Source organism: Ambystoma mexicanum, chromosome 11 (assembly GCF_040938575.1).
Source record: "Ambystoma mexicanum isolate Mex_15411 chromosome 11, UKY_AmexF1_1, whole genome shotgun sequence".
Classification (NCBI taxonomy): domain Eukaryota; kingdom Metazoa; phylum Chordata; class Amphibia; order Caudata; family Ambystomatidae; genus Ambystoma; species Ambystoma mexicanum.
Genome location: NC_090934.1, coordinates 447,923,235 through 447,940,870, shown reverse-complemented (window position 1 = coordinate 447,940,870; position 17,636 = coordinate 447,923,235). Strand labels below are relative to the sequence as shown.

Here is a 17,636-nt window from a genome sequence, read left to right as displayed (position 1 = left end):
ACCCTTAGAGAAATTAACATTTATAGGATCCTGCACTGAAGTACTTGGTGATGATGTACTAATGATGACACCTTAATTTCTTGCTTCACAATCCTTCTATGCCCGTCATCGCTGTTCATGATGATATCCTTCCTATCTCTCCCCTTCCTTCGAGGGATTACTGCACACCAACAGCAGCTTTGGCCTCAATCCTGATGCCCCCTACCTCATCTAAAGATTTTATATCCTATTTTAGGAAGTGACGGTTTCGAGTTTGCCCTCCTTGTGCTTGAGTGCTTAAACTCTTAGCAGTTCTCATGTTGTGTGTTACATATTGCCTTGTCACTTTTTGGTTTGGTTTTCAATTGAAATAATTGTGCAATATTTGGTTACACTTGCTATTTATTGTAATTTGTGTTGTTGATCCGTGGGTGGAGGTTTCCTTGCATATACATTTTTAAAAATACAAAGACGATGCATGGTACATATTATCGAGTGATCTATGCTTTCTGCAGCTTATATGACATGTTTAATTTATTCCAAATTGCCAACTGTATTAACAATATAAAGCACACCAAACCCTTGCGCATCAGGGCGCTGTTACAGAAATGTCAGATTTGCAGCGTTACAGAATATCAGGGTTTCAGAAAAACATCAATGCTGGCGGGAGGTCAAACTTTAAGGTAGAAGTGGACAATGTACAAAGAGTAGAGTCTTAGGGTGTTTCCTGAATGACCAATACGACTGATCTGCTCTGAGTGCAGACGGCAGAGAGTTCCAGTATTTGGAGGCAATGACAGGGAAGCTAGATGACCCGATCTTTTCCGGTTATATCGTGGGGTGGTCAGCTTGAATGTGTTGGCAGCTCGTGCGGGTCTTGTCGATTGCATTTTTTAAAATCTTTGTGACAAGTAGGTAGGGGCCTTGTTAGACAGGCATTTCTGCATGATGGTAAGAATTTTGAAAATGATTTGCTGACGTAGTGGGAGCTAGTGAGCCTATTTCCTGCAGCGGATATGTGCTCCCTTTTAGGAATGTTTACTGCAGATCTGTGTGATTTGGCCATGGCATAATTGTTAGCGGCGGAATTGACCATAATCAATTTTACCACAAAACCAATTATGCTGCTGCAAAATCAAAAAATCCATGCCCCCCGCCCCTCAATGCACCCATCACCCTCCCAATAAATCCCTGCCCCCCCCACTTTCCTTTTAGGCACCTGCTTCTTTCTGACCCTGTGGCGCCAGTTCCGTCCCTCCTACGTGGGTCGGATCCGATGCCGCAGGGGCCACTTTTCCTCTCTTTTTTTTCCCGTCCCCCACCTCCAATCCTCTGGAAGCGGGGGACACTCCTGCAACCCCGCTCCTCATGTTCCTTAGTGATTAACCAATTTGATTGATTTTAATTGATCGAATGGTTCTAGCTGAATTTGGACAGATGTACCATTCGATCAATTAAAAGTGATCAAATTGGGTAATACCGTTTACTGCAGCTCTGAGAGCATTGTTTTGTATGACTTAAAGCTTATTAATGTTACGAGTGGAGGTGCCTGCAAATAGGGCATTGCAGTAATCAAGCCTCAAGCCAATGAGTGCCTAGGCAATGTGAGGGCAGCTGTCGGGGATAGAAAGGGTCTACTGGCATTGATTAATTTTGTGGGGTAGGCTGCTGAGCAAGCAATGGTGTTGATCTGCTGTGTTAGCGAGAGGGTGGCATCCAGATATACACCCAAGGTCTTTACGTTGCTGGATACTGGGATGGAAATTCCCTCGATAGTGAATGTGTTGTAACCTTTGTCAAGTTTGTTAAGGACTGTTGGAGAGCAGAGGAGAGGGTTTTCGGTTTTGTCGTTGTTCAGACACAGCAAGTGAGAGGCCATCCATGCTTGAATAGTTTGATATTTTGCTTGCAGAATGTCATAGTCAGATGTATAGTTTCTGGAGAGGGGGATGAGGATCTGCGTGTCGTGCACATAGTTGGTGTATGAGACACCACCTTCATCCAGCAGATCGAAAAAATGGTTTTGTAAATATGTTATACAATGTGGGGAACTCGGGCGGGAGGGTGTCAATGTTGTCTGCAAACACTCGCATGGATCTATCAGCCAGGAAGGAGGAGATCCAGTCAATGGTGTCTGCTAAGAAGTTAAGTTAGCTGCTGTAAATAGATGCTGGCACAGGATTTAGGGATCGCCCAGGTTGAATACAGCCGATGGCCAAGCAGCAGCAGGACTGCAACCTTGTCTGCATCTTTGATATCATCTAACTGATTTTTCAGATCAAGTAAGGCAGATTCAGTTCCATGGCCAGGACTGAAGCCTGATTTATGTAAGCCCAGGATGCTGTTAGCTTCAAGTTATTGTTAAATCTGGAGATAGGCCGCTCGATCAAGGATCTTCAGAAGAAACAGGACAGTCATAATGGGACAGTAGTTGGTAGGGATGTCTGGCTCTAGTGTGGGTTTCTGGAGCACTGGGAGAATCTGTGCTTCCTTTCAGGCTAGAAGGAAGTTGACTGGTTGCAAAAGAGGCATTGATGAAAGAGGTGATAAAGGGTGCAAGTTCTTCAGTGCAGTCTTTGACGATGGTGGCTGGACACGTTTGCCCTATGCAGTGACAGGGTTTAAGACCTTTCATGATTAGAGAGACCTCTGCAGCATCCACTGGGCAAAAGTGGAATAGGGGTTGGTTGGGTTTGGGCACAGGCACCGGGGTGTACAGTGAGTTATTTTTCAGGGCGGTCTTTTTTAGGGGGATATTTTATTTAAGGTTCTCAATTTTGTTGATGAGGGTCTGTTGGATGCTGGTGCACCAGGTGACATCCTTGGTGCAGGAAGATGGGGTGACTGTTGGGGATTCGAGTTCACGCAAGATAGAGAAAAGTTTGCGGGAGGTAGATTTGGCATTTGAGATTCTGGCATTGTACATGGAGATATTTGCCTTGAGGATGGATAGTTTGTATTTTTGCAATGGAGGCAAAGTGCACTTTGTTAGTATCTCAGGGGGATTTCCTCCAGATGGTTTCCGCCTCACTTTTTTCTTGTCCAATGGTGTGGAAAACATCTGTGAACCACACATTGCGGTGCTTTGCCGGTTTAGGGTTGCGCATGGCTAGGGGACTCATGCTGTCCTCAGCAATTGTGATAGTTTTGTTATAGAGGTTGACTAAAATGCACATTTGTTACCAGGCTTTGCAATATGCCAAAGAGAATTTTAACAGAGGCCTCTTTCCCTGATTTTCATTTTATTGACAAATATTTCTAGCTGACTAGTAAGAGTTAATTAATGTTCAAACTAGAATATTTCGGACATTGCTCTTACCGAATATGAGTGCAATGTTTCCCACGTCTACTTGCTTCTGTTCTGGCATTCCATTGTTTAGTACATGTCTTTTAGGATGTAATCAAAGATTAAGTGATAGTGAAGAATCGGATGTGTATAATTCAACAGCACAAGCAAAGGCAAGCTATTGGATGCCTGAGAGTTAAGAGGACAGAACACCAGATGAGTGCATACATTAAGCCTCGAGCTCTAGAAGCATTATAACAAGAACGTTTCCTGATTGTTACTTTAAATGATAACCGTTAAATTTAAAAAATATTCAGCATAAATGTAAATTGGGCCCAATGTACATTTTCCTTCGTATTACTTTGTACCATTTCATTTTAAAGGAGTTCACAACCCATACAAATCCCTGGACTTCATGCATCTCTCCAGTATCTCAAACTTACTTTCCATAGTGCATCACTGAAGAGTAGTCGTACTCCAAGCCAACGTTATTAGTGTTCTCTTTCTTAAAGTTTGGCAGGTCCCCTAAATAGGCAATAAAATAGAACGAGTCAAGGCTGTCAAACACTCAGACCTCTCACAGCACTCGCTGACAAAGGTTCATGCTGCATTAACATCAGTATTAATGTGTCATGACAAAAATATTGCAGCACTATTCCTACAAACATCTTCAAAGACTGATGCTAAACCAGGGACCTTCTATGAGTCAATATAGGTAAAAAGAGGTACATACACATTTGTACCTATATGTATAGAGAAACACACACACACATGCGTATACATATATGAAGCATTTATTTTTCAAGGCACTGCACTTGAGTTGTAGGGATCAATGTAACGCCAATTATTATTAATTAGGGAAGAATACAAAGCACTATCACACTATGGTTTGGCAGCTGTTTTTCGGATGTAGTGTGTCCGAGGTCCCCCCTGAAGATAGCAGTTGTCCATCACTTGCTAATTTTACAGCTCTGTTAGACAATCACTGTATTAACTGTCTTTAAATGACTAAAGATTACCTGATTCAATCAACAATAAAATACTTAATATTCATATTAGTGGCAGTTAATAGACAAAATACATTTTTACTCTACCTGGTGAAATAAATTCTGTCACAATCCTCACATAATCATCACGGTCACTTCGGCTCTGCTCGTGGTAAAAGCCCAGGTTATGGTTTAGCTCATGCTGTATTATTCCTTTCACCAAACAGCCACTGCCCAAAGATACCTCCTGTGGACCCCCATTTCTTCCGATTGAAGACCAACAGCTGTAGTAAATAAGAGAGGTAGAGATGCTTAATGTAGAAGCCACCTGGTTATCATTCTCATGGAGCCTCGTTCCAACATCCTTTGGGTCTGGATGAAGTTCTGTTTTATGTGCACCAAGGCACAAGCTGCACTCACTGAATAAGTGTAGTGTATGCACTGACATGCCAAAGGCAAATTCTGTACAAGCCTGACCTGCATTAACTAGGTCTGTACCGCAATCACACAGTGACCAGTAATATGGACAGATATGGACAGACATGAACCAATTGTCTTGAGGTAGGATCTACAATATACATAATGTGTAAAACTTTAATTTATACTTTGGGTCAGCATATCAGAGGAGAGTTCAGGGGAGCTTTTTTAACGGAAGATGTGCTGTGACTTTTCACTTCACCTGCATAAAGTCATGGTCATAAATTGTCTAACATAACATTCCAGCTCTTCCTCAGCAGAGCTTTTAAATAAATTGGCCTCTTTCTTCTGGGTCGAATTGTCTATTATACGAATTAACATGAAGACAATTGCTAATCTGATGTTTTTTTTAACATGGATGGCCCTTATGAAACTCTTCCTTATGGATGTATTCCACCTTTTCTTTTACCACTCTCTTGGCAAATGAATTTGTTTTGCAGATTTACATAAATTGAAAAGACTGGATCTCTGATAGACCAGATTCCACCTTGAGCTGTCTAGGGCTCCCATCAGCCCTCTTCTGGCAGACATTCTCAATGATTACTTTTATGGATGAGGGTATGCTGAAAATAGACAGGCATTGCATTTTTATGATGCGCTTGCCCACAGTAAAATCAACCTTGCCAGTGTAAAACACACTTCATGATACCTGTAGCAACAATATATACAAGTATTCTGCCAGTTTAAGATGGCATTTTCTTACTTGCTGTCCTAACATATGGCCACATTCCAGCTGTTAAAACACACTTAGGTTGGCTGTGCCAAATAATGACAGCATTTCAATTGTAAGAATGGTTCTATGTTATTAAATTGATGTTCTTTTCTTCTATGGATTTTTTTCTGAAATCTATTTAATAGAAATAATCATCACATTATTTTTGGAGGGTTCCCCTCAACCAGCTTCCACTTTTGGTTTTACCTAATTCCGACCACCTACCCCTTATATGCCCTTTCCCACCGCCCCCTATATTGTTCGATGAGATTTTTCATTTAAAAAACCACCAACAAATGGCAGTCGATGTAACAGTGTTGCACCATAAATAACATTCTCAATTTGATTGTGCTCAATGATGTCAGCATTGCCATGGTAACAACATCTGCATGTTGACTTTGTTCAATAATGCCAGTATTGAGGATGTAAGAATACACACATTTTCGCTTTGCAAATACTGCCAATGTTCCCACTCAGTAACAACACACTCATGATGGCTTTGCCAAAATATAACAATTTTGAAACTCATAGAACAAATCTATGTTGGTGTGATCAATAATGAAGGCATTGCCGCTGTAATAACACACTAATTCTGGCTGTGCCCAATAATGTGAGTATGCTATTTGTGACAATATTTGGCAAAAATGCCTCTTCAAGAACACACTCATGTTGTCTGTGCCCAAAAATGGTAGAAATGTACTGTAAGAACTCCCATTAATTTCAATATTGCCATTGTATGAAATCATTGCCATTTTGGCTGTGCTAATGTATGCCAGTATTGCCACTGTGAGAACACAATCCTGTTGCTGTGCTAGAAAGAATGTCATCATGGCAGGGCCAATATATGCCAGTATTGCCACTTTAGGGCAATACTCATGTTGCTGTGCCTAATAATACTAGTATTGCCATTGGTGGAGCACAATGTCACGCTGGCTGTGCCAATCTCTGACATTAATGTCACTTCACAAACACACTGATGTTTGTTGTGCCCAATAATGCCAGTATGTAACGCTCACCTGATTTCCACGGAGGCGCTGGGCTGGACTGAGCTGTCGCTGTGTCTTCTAGTGTGACCCGTAGATCTCGGCCTTCTCCTAGGGCTGGTCCCCTTCTCACGATTTACCGGACGTGTAGAGTGAGGTGTCTGCAGACGGAAGAACAAGGATTTAGGAACTGGATTGACTGAACTTTTCCTTCCTCAGTCCTCTTATTCAAACCCAGGGCGTGGCTTGCTCACCTTAGATATATTAAGGCCGGGCTCTCCATCCTGCGTCTTTGCAGGGGCGCAAGTACCAGTTTCTTCACTGGTTCACTGACAATCCTCTTGATTGCAGAGGTTGATGTTGGAAGATACCGCCGTTTACCGCACAAGCGGTTTCTTGATAGTTATTGGAGCACCCTTAATTTATTCCCTTGCTCAGTCTCAGGGTGTCAAGATTGAAATTGTAGATGAATGATGCGGTGAGCAGGTGAGTAGGAAAGATGACCGGTTGCTGTCACCCTTTCTAATGTCTCTCTTTGTCCTGCAGGTTTATGTGCAATGGACGCTGATGAATAAGTGCCCAGGATCGTTCAAGCGCGTATGTACGAAGAAGATGAAGCGCGGTGCACGTAAGTAAAATGACTGCTGTTTGTTTCAAAAGCACGCCTTAATGTCTCTTTTGTCCTTGCAGATCGTGGATGCAGAGAGCGTTGCTAGATGGATGCCGGCGAACGTGCAAGCGTGTAAGTAGAAAGTTTATGGTTGGTTTAGAATGCGCCTTAAAATGTCTCCCTTTGTTTTGCAGATGCCGGCATGCAGCACTTCTTGAAGTTCAGAACGTGCGGATTGCAGGTAAGCAATTCAAGAATGCAATGCTTAATCAAGTCCTTTTCTTTGCAGATGTCGATGGGGAGCCGAAGAAAGCGGCGGAAGGCTTTGGAAGATGCCGCCGTATTTGGTAAGTAAGAGCGCTGCTCTCGAATTGAATTCTGCTAACCTGTTGTTTTGTCTTGGCAGGTGCAGCTGAGGATCGGATCTCTAGCAGGTAAGGAATTCGTTTTCACAGGAACTGGAGCTGAAGAATCTCAGGAAGACTGGAGCTGACACGGTGAGCGTCCTGCTGCAGATGCAGAATAACGCGAAGCACGTTTCATCAATCGGGTGTGGTTTAAATAGCCTTCTGTAGTGCTTAGGTGTCTTCTTCCACAGCCTCGCCCAGGTAAGAAAAGAGTTCCTGTGTTCTGATTCCAGGGAGTGGTTCCTGCCCCACCCAGACAGGAAAAGTAGTTCCAGGCAGAGAAGGATCAGAAGACCATCGAGCTGGTAAGTAAGCAGCATGGTCTGCTGCAGGTAGGTCCACCCAAACACTCTTAAGCATTATGAGCCTGGCGCTTCCAGCGCCGGGACCGGTCATCTTTATGAGCCTGGTGCCACTGGCGCCAGGACAAGGTCCAAAAGGTCCCGATAGGGACTGGCTGGTACCCAGGATCAAGGTTATGGGCCTGCTTCCAAGGATGTGAGGCAAGTCCTGACCCCTTGGAAGCAGGGATCATGACACAGTATTGGACTTTAAGAACAAAATAATGTTGTTCTGCCTAATAATGCAATAGTGTCACTGTAATAATACATTGCTTTGCGTGTTTGCTAATATATGCGATAGTGCAAACCTAAGGACACAATCATGTTTGTATGCTTAATAATGCCAATATTGTACATTAAGAACACAATGATGCGGATGTACTCAGTAATACTGGTATATATTTCATTTTGTTGACATATTTAGTTTATTACAAACTTTTTAGTCACATTCCTATACTAATTCATTATTATCAACGTAAAATCCATAAAATCATAAAATCAATTGTGCAAGGACAAACATACAACCATGTAGTATGGATCTTGTATATCTTTCTAGATCATCCATTTAACAGGGCAGAAAGTTTTCTTTATGTCTTAGCTAAAGGCCTTTCAAATATTACCTCCAAAAGTTTACGAGTGAGTATGTCATTCTTTTTTTGCCCTTCATATAGAGATTCCAACCAGTTCTCAGCATCTAGCTCGTGTCTCTCATACATTAATCTGTATAGATGTATGGTTCTTATATCTCCTAGATTAGGACACAACAGAGTTAGATGTTGCAGAGGTTCGCTTGCCTCTTTGCAGTATCTGCAAATGTCACTATTTGCATTGTACCCATACCTCTTCAATACAATGTTCGTCTGTAAGATGTTTAACTGAAATCCTAAGAACAGGCTTCAATGTATCCTATTGGGAATCTTTGCAGATATTGTGGAGTTAGATTGGGGGCACCAAAGATGTTCTTTGATAATGTATGGGGAGTCGATTGTGACCTCTGCTCTACTGTTTCTCTCCAATCACCTGCCCATAACAGTTTCTTCACATGCATGGTATTGTTCAGAGGTGTTTCGATCGTTGTGCCAAGATTCTGCAAGATGGTGCTGCACTGGATATTCAACATATTCAGAACTCTGTCATTCACTTGTGCATCTTTTGTTTTGAGAACCTCGAACTGGGGAGGACATTTTGACACATTTATCTTTCAAAAAAGAGGTAGAGCATTCCAGATGACTCTCCCATGCAGAGAGGTCAAACTTCTTCATGGCAAATGATTGCTATAGGCAGGGATGCTGGTAGGTATAACACTTTCTTCCAGAACCATCCCTCGAGATAGTCCCAGATGTCCTTCTTAAGATGCAAGCACGCCTCAGCTCCATAGATAAGAGTATGTACTACCTTTTGATTGTAGTAATTTATTGTTGGCAGACGGGAAAACGTTCAGAATTTTCGCTCTATCATTCTCCCTTGGGAGGTTAGCTGCTTTACGTTCCTTTTCAAGTATTCCAGCCTCTGCTTGTGTTTATGATGCAGGCAAAATGTTGTATTTCTTTGGAGGGTTGTAAGCATTTTCAATTTAGCATCCACCTGGAATTATTTTCTTTCTTTGATGTGCCGGACCCAAGTGCCATTATCTTCGATTTTAATTAATTTATTTTGATAGAATTCTGGGCCATATATTCTTGAACTATATTCAACTTTCTCTGCAACCCGAATGGTGTTTGGTCTAATAACACAAGATCAACTGCATAGAGCAGCCAACCAATTTCCATCTCATTTATTCTCAGTGAGAAGGTGGGCCCTTTTGATAATGGTATTTTGATGTCTTGAAGGAAGAGGTTAAAGAGCACTGAGGCCAGGCTACACCCTTTTTTCAGCCCCTTAAACGTCTGGATGATTTGTGACAATGTTCCTGCATTGATCCAATTTGATTTGTATCCATGTACCTGTGTATGGACTTTAATGGCAGCAAGCAAGTCATTAGGACAGCATTGGAGTTTCAGTTTCTGCCACAACTGATTACGATCCACGCTGTCAAAGGCTTGCTCGAAATCTATGCACACAATTTAGATATTTCCCCCTCCTGTTGTTACTTGTGCTTTTAGTAGATGGATTAAAAATAGATTTAGGTTGCAGCCGACCTCTCTCTCAAAGCCATTTTGTCAGTTATCAAAGCTGTTCCATAACCCATTTGTTGAAACGCTTCAATAGAATAGTTGCAACAATTTTCCCCAAAACATCTAGGAGCGCTATCGGTCGATAGTTTGATGGAACCATCCTATCCCCCTTTTTGAAGATCAAGATGATTATAGCTATTTCCCAAGATGTTGGGATTTGTCTGCTGGCTATACGTTTCTGAAACAGAACCATGCAAAAGTCAGCCCATTCTTCTGGTGCCTCTCTTATCATTGTATTAGTTAGGCCATCCGTGCCTGGAGCACGGGAGCTGCTCGCTCTTTGAATGATCATCAGGTTCTCATCCCTTTCTAACCCTAAGCTCCACGAGTTGTCATTTCTGTCAGTTGCCGGAACTAGTGACCTAGGTATCCATTCCAATAGTTTTGTGAAGTGCCGAACCCACGTTTCTTCTGCAATGGGGTTCGCCTAGTGCACTATTTGTGATGGTTCCAATTCATTTAAAATTTGCCACACGTTCTTACTGGTTTTTTGCATGAGAGCCTGTAGGATGCGCTCTGCGTCATTTTGGATGATTGTCATTTTATATGATGTGATCCAATTCGTGTAAGTTTGTTTCCTTTTCCTTATCAAGTCATCTTTGTTTATCAGTGTTTCTTTTCTCAAATTCCACACATCTTTGTTCAGGATTTCATTTTGTGCTGCTACTTTCCAATCATACATATGAATTTGTTCATGCATAGAAAGGAAACCTGTTGATTTGAATTCTCTAAAGGCTGTAAATTATTTCACGTAGTCAGTCTATTTCATTGCCACTGTTCTCTTCCCTGGTTGACAGGGCTCTGGTTAGATTTGGAATTTCACACTTTGGAATTTGCAAGTGGTTTCTTCCACCTGCTACTTCAACTGTGTGGTTCCATCTCCTTCTCCTTGCTTTTGACAAACGTTTGCATCTCAACAGAACAGGGCTGCGGTCACTGTTATTACTGTGGATCATGTTCAAGGCTTGAATATCAGGCAGAGGATTCATTGACACAAATAAATAGTCCAATGTGGCCTGACAGAAGCCATTCATCCAAGTGGGGAGTCCCTGAAGAACTCCATTTGTTTGCCCATTTAACATATGGAAGTCTCTATTGGGCATTTCTTCCAGCCATTCCTTCTTTCTCCTGATCTGTGATGTAGATTTCACTTGGCTGCGTGTCACGCAATTGATGTTTAGATCTCCACAGATCACCACCTTTGGACTATTGATGGTGCTATGTACTTTATCCACCAATTTCATAACTGTGACTTCATGCTGTTCCCATCTTCATCTTGTATCCTGGCTTGCAACATTATGTGTTACTGCTGACTTCTCCAATTGTATTCGCTCTCCACTTTCTTTTCCACTCTTTTTGACTGCTTACTCTCTTTTCTCTCCTCCTTTCTCTTCTCCCTTTTCCTACCTCCTCCCCTTACTTTCTTCTATGCACTTACTCTATCAGAATTGTCCCTGGACCTTGTCTGTTTCCTCCACCCTCCCATTACTGTTTTTTTCCTCCCAACCACCCTTCCAGCAATATCTAAAATGTCGCCAGGCCTAGTATGATAGTCGCTTGTTTTGTTCCTCCCCTCCCTTTCTGCACCCCTCTCCCTCACCTTTTGTTTTTCTCCGGCTCTACCAGAAATGTCGTCAGGCCTAGTACGGTAGTCGCCTGTCTGTTTCCATTTCCTTCCCACTCTCCCCCTCCCTTCCTTATCTATGTGTTAGCTCTTGCACTACCTGAATTGTTGTCAGGCCGAGTACGATAGTTAATTTCACATCCTTACTGTTCATGGCCTGTAAGAATGGGGTTGTATTTTCCCTTGTTCCCTCCCTTGCCTTGAAGTGCTTTGAAACACATTGTGTATAGGCGCTAGATAAATAAACAATCATATCATATCATATCATAAAGAGGCGGAACTCTTATGCTTCTGGATTCCAGTAGAGGTTGAATAAGATCAACATGCCTGTGGTCTTATTATGGCTTTCCTCTAATTGTAGAATCACAATTTGAATATGTGGGTTTGGGTTGATGTGTTCAATTACGTACAGGCCCATGTAATGTTCGTAAGTAGCTCAGAGGATGGTCTTCCTTGTAGCCCTTTTTGAGCCTGGTTTGCATACTGCTGGAGCAAAGTCCTGCAGACCCTCCGCTGCTCTGTTGTCAAATCTGGAGAGAGATGCACTCCCTCCAATGAGCCATCCTGAGGATTGCTATACAGCAAATCAGAAAGTGGCTCACTCTCATCCTCTTCTTGCTCTGAAGCTAGCAAGAGACATGAGACTTCTGCTCGCCTGAGGAAAGGCTTGAGCCTATTAATATGGAATACCTGAGGGGCTACCCCTAGGATTCCCATGTCAACCAGATAATTGACCTCGCCCATCTGGGAGATTATCCTGAAGGGTCCAGTCCATTTATCTGCCAATGCCTGAGGCTTTCTAGGCTCCATCACGAGGACCTCCTGTCCCGGAGTCCAATCCACTTGCGATGCTTTAAGGTCATGCCAGTATTTGTTAAATTCCTGGCTGGCTTTGATATTCGCTGTTGCCTGACCCATCATCTGTGTCATCCTCCGTCTGAGGCCTAACACATAGTCCCCCACTTGCTTGGCGGGACCTGAAGGGGTGGTTTCCAAACCTTCTCTGATCAAGGCAAGGGGCCCCCTCACAGGATGTCCAAAGAGTAACTCAAAGTGGTTGAAACCAACACCCTCTTGAGGTACTACTCTGTAAGCAAACAGCAGGCATGGCAGGAGGAGATCCCATTTCCTCCTTAGGGGCTCTTCCAAAGCACCTATCAGGCCGTTGAGAGTTTTATTAAATCTCTCAACTAGACCATTGGTCTGGGGGTGGTAAGAGGTGGCAAACTTATAGGTTACTCCGCACTCTTTCCACATGGTCTTCATGTAACTAGACATGAAGTTGGATCCTCTGTCAGAGACAACCTCCTTGGGGAATCCAACATGGGTGAAAATGCCCAGGAGAGCCCTGGCAACCACTTTGGCAGTTACAGTCCGAAGGGGTATAGCCTCAGGGTACCTGGTGGCATGATCTACCAAAACCAGGATGAACCGATTTCCACCTGAAGTGGGAGGGTCCAGGACACCAACAATGTCGATGCCCACCCTCTCAAATGGTGTGCCAACCACTGGCAATGGCTGCAGTGGGGCAATGACACAGCCTCCAGTCTTTCCGGACAGCTGACAAGTTGGGCAGGTCCTGCAGTGGGACTCCACTTCTACTCCCATCCGGAGCCAGTAGAAATGGGCAGAGAGCCTCTGCTTAGTCTTCTTGGTACCAAGATGACCAGCCAAGGGCACCTCATGTGCCAACTGCAGTAGGAAGGGCCTGTAAACCTGGGGTACCACCAACGTCTTGAGGGCACCAGGTTCAGGCTTAGTGGGCTCACTAACAAGGAGCTCAGCCTCCCAATAAATCCGGAATGTCCTAGGCACTTCTTCTTGTGCCTGGGACAGGGCCTGTTTCCTCAGACCCTCGAGAGAGAGTGGCACTCTCTCTGTCCTTTACAGAAGTCTGCCCGGGAGGCTCCCCCTTCAGCTAACAAGCATTGAAGATCGGGATGATCCTCCGGGTTGAGAACCTCTCCCACAGGAGAGTCTTCTGGCTCTTCTCCCACAGGAGTTGAGAGAGGGATTACCACTGGACCCAGCCCGTCCGGAGCATGGATCCCAATGGCTGCTGTAGGAACTGCAGGAAGAGAAGGAGCTCCCTCCACAGAGGTGGCCTTCTTGTTGTTCCTTCGTCTTGCCTTAGGCCATGCCTTTGGCTCGGGTACCTGACTCACAGCCAGACCCGGGGTCACCTGTGACCTAGTGACCGCAGCAGCAGTCATGGGAGGACCATCCGAGATCAATCCCAACTCGACTAGATCATTACCTAACAGAATGTTAGCAGGGACATTGTCCTGAACCGGGACAGGAAGCTTTGCTGTCTTGTCTCCAATTACGAGTGTGACTAAGGCTACAGGCGATAATTTGTGAGGCCCACCAGCTAACCTGGTGGTTCTCAGAGGAGCCCCTACATAGTCCTCTGGCTTGAGCAGGGTCATGTCCACCACTGTCATGCTTGCCCCAGTGTCTCTCAAACCAGTAGAAGGCTGGCCATTCAGGAGGACACTTCTCAAAAATCTACAGGTGTTCTGTGGGATAGTCGCTAGTACTTCTGCGTACTGGTCCCAGGCCCCAAGGGACACTAAGGAAATCTCTACAGGAGCACCAAATGTGATCCCTGTAGAGGAGAGGAGGACAGTGGCCTCCACCTCAGACATGGGGTAAGGGTAGGTTAGGCTGACAGCCTGCACTCCAAGTGCCTTACCTTTACACGTGGAGTCACCCCTCTTGTGATCCAGAGCCCCACAATACCAACAAGTGCCTGGAGTGCGGGGTACGGTACTGGAACCACTGGGAGCCTGCTTTTCAGCAGGTGAACCACTACTCTTATTCCCACCCACAGATGACATATCCCCACTAGATTTTGGGTCTTCAGAGAGGAGGGTTTAGGTTTACCCGACTGACTGCTTTTGAGTCTCCTCAGCTTTCTAATAGGCCTCCTTTTCTTTGTCCTTGTCCTTTCCACTGGAGTCCTTATGGGACACCCGGTGGGGGACCCACTTGTCAGCCAGCCTAGCCAGCTTAAAGGGATCCAAAATGTTCTGGTCAGCAACATACTGACGCAGCTCAGGTGAACAGGCTTCAGAAAAATGCTCAAAAAAACACAGGTGGGACAATTCAACAAAAGTTTTCACCTTGTAACCATCAATCCATCCCATCATGTTAATGTGCGCAGCACTCACCCAGTCAACCCAAGACACATTCTCTCTTTTCTTAAAATCCCTGAACCTTTTAAGGTATTGGGTAGGTGTCTTGCCAAACTTGGCAATCAAAGCAGATTTCATACACTCATACTGACCTCTTTCTTCCACACTCAGCGTCAGAATACAGTCATACCCAGTCTGAGGCACTCTGCTTAACATACACTTAGCCCAATCTCTTTTGTCAACATCATGAATTGCACAAGCCATTTCAAACGCTTCAATCCATTGGAGGATATCAGAACCCTCCACAAACACACCAACCAAATCTTTCATAAACTTGGTGCCTGCCACTCTCAAATGGTTTAGCTTAAGTCTCCACTCTAGCTTTCTCTAGCTGGATCCTTTGGTGCTCAGTGTCCCTATCTTTGACTATCACTTGCTGTGCCAACTCCTCTTTCTTCAACTCAGCTTCGGTTGCCAACTTTTTGTATTGAAAGGCTAACTGTTCCCGTTGTAGCTCCAATTTTAAAAGTTCAATCTTCAGGGCTTCCCCCTGAAGAGCAGTGCTGGGGTTCGGAACAGAGACAGCAGGAATGGCAGCATTCCCAGAAACAGATTCAGTAGAACCCCCAGGGGCAGAGTCCTCATTGGTTGCATTCCCCCCCTCATCAAGAGTTTCACCATCGGTCTGGTAGTCCACCAGGGCAGCTACCAGCTCAGCCCTAGACTTATCCACAAAGTCTAACTCCCTGGCTTCACAAGCACTCTGGAGAACCTCTAAGCTCATCCTAGTCAATTTACCATTTGCAATAGACTCCATTGCTTGTAATGCAGTTATTTTGTACACATCCAAACCTTAATTTAATAAAGTGCAGATATTTTGTAAGTGGCACGGTTATACACTGATTCTTAAAACCATAAGCATCCCACCGCTGCCACCAGTGTAAAGACTGGAGGGGGGTGTATGTACATCTGCTCTCTATATGGTAGAGGAGAGGCACAGAAGGCCCCAGCCAAGATTCTCTATTACGGTAGCAATGGATGAGCAATCAAAGCCTAGCTTCTCAGGAGGTGATGCAGGCTGGTTCTTAAGTACAGTGTAGTCCCCAATCCCCCACAAAGGAATGTCCACACACTGTATTACTGAAAACACAGTTTTTATATAATTAATATTCAAAGGTATGTACACGATCACAATAACGCACTTTGTACTCGGAAATCAACAATGATAAATATATACAATTCTAAAGTGGTACCACCAATGTTATCAAATCTCATTAAAGTGCATCAACGGTACGGCTAAAATGTCACACAGATCAATAACGCGGAAACCATCCAATAGAGAGAAGAGGGACAGCAAGATGATTGACACAATTGGCAGAATACTGGCCCCGTTACCTAGACACAGTTCTATGTGGATGTCATGATGCCTACCCCCAGGCATCCGGACCAAGCCCATCAGCCCCGGGAGCAGGCATCTAGTCATTTAATAAAACCTCAGCAGCCCCGGCTAGGGGCTATCTGGGTTCAGTCCTGGCACCTTATGCGCCAGGGTCATAGTAGGAATCAGTCCTGGCGCCTAAGGCGCCAGGCTCATAGTCATTACTTACCTCAGGCAGACCATGCTGCAAATGACTCTAATCCAACATGAAGCCTGAAAGGGACTATTTTTCTACAGGGACTATTTTTTACTCGGGTGTGGTTCTAGGGACTTCTTACCTGGTACTACTTTTGAGGCTATTTAATCCATACCCGACCAGCAACACACGCTTCGTGTTATTCTGCATCCAGCAGCGTAACACTCACCGTGCCTGCAGCCTGCATCCAGTCTTCTGCCACGCCTGCCTCGAATCCGGAGCTCCTAAAACAAAGAGGAAAGAAAGGGACAAGGTTAGAAAACAAACTTATTTCTATTCCACACCTGATTCTGGATACATCTTGTCTCTGCACCTGTAAAGAACATCATTTCTGCACGCGCCACACCTCCAGCTGCAGTGCAGCGCCATACTCACCAGTCTTCACAGCATCCTTCGGGGCGGCGCTGCCTCTGTCATTTCTTCGCTGAACTTCGGCACCTAGGAGACAAAAGAAAACCACAAGGTGAGCTGAAGAAACCAACAAATATAATTCTTACCACCATAGACTTACCTGATTTACCACCGGAGGCATCCTTTTGTGACTCTCCATATTTTCATGTGCCGCATCTGTAAAGAGAGACAAAACAACACGTTTTCCTCGTGCAACATTTACCGGACAGCGCCGGGTAATACAGACTCTTACCTGAGCGCCACCAGCTGCCACAAGAGCATCTTTTCACGAGCCAGCTGCAAGACAAGAAAGGAAGGGGGGAACAAGAGTGAACATCGGACATATTGAACTCTATGAACTTAATACTTACTGGTCCTCACCAGGAACCTCAGAGTCAATACTCTCCGGGACTCTCCCGAGCCTTCAAACCAGTGAAGTAACTGGAATCGACACGCCCCTGCAAATCCACGCAGGATGGAGAGCTCATCTTTCAAGAATATAAGATGAGATTGCTGTGAGGGCATTTCGGAGGTGATTAGTTGGGGAGGACTGTGGGGGTGCCATCAATTGAATCCACAAGTGGCTAAATCCATCTCTCCACTTGCAGGAGAATATTTCTACGGGTTAAGCAGACAAGATTAGGAGGGCAGATCCAGTCAGTCATCGCTGCACTACGCATCACGTGGGTGGAGACCGCAGCTGTCCGGGTCCGACCGACGCCCGTGCGGGAGCCAGGTGAGCGTAACAGTGGAGATCCCCCCACCTGGGCAACCTATAAAATAAAGATATATAGCACAAGCCCAGCCCATATATTGTTCAATAGCCTGCTTTCCTCCTATTAAGGTTTTACCCCGCCAATGTACCTGGTGGAGTAGAGTTCTTCGAAGACGCATCG

The 17,636-nt window shown here is 44.5% G+C and overlaps 1 protein-coding gene across 2 annotated transcripts in view; it reads right to left on the bottom strand.

Annotated features, from left to right (window-relative positions):
• LOC138503497 (astacin-like metalloendopeptidase) overlaps window positions 1-17,636 on the bottom strand; it is a 194,988-nt gene that overhangs the window by 55,349 nt on the left and 122,003 nt on the right. For both annotated transcript variants that reach the window (XM_069623277.1, XM_069623278.1), the window contains exons 7-8: window positions 4,360-4,535; window positions 3,709-3,790 (exon numbers count right to left, since the gene is read on the bottom strand). In XM_069623277.1, coding sequence (XP_069479378.1) covers window positions 3,709-3,790; window positions 4,360-4,535 — 258 coding nt within the window. The remainder of the gene's footprint in view (window positions 1-3,708; window positions 3,791-4,359; window positions 4,536-17,636) is intronic.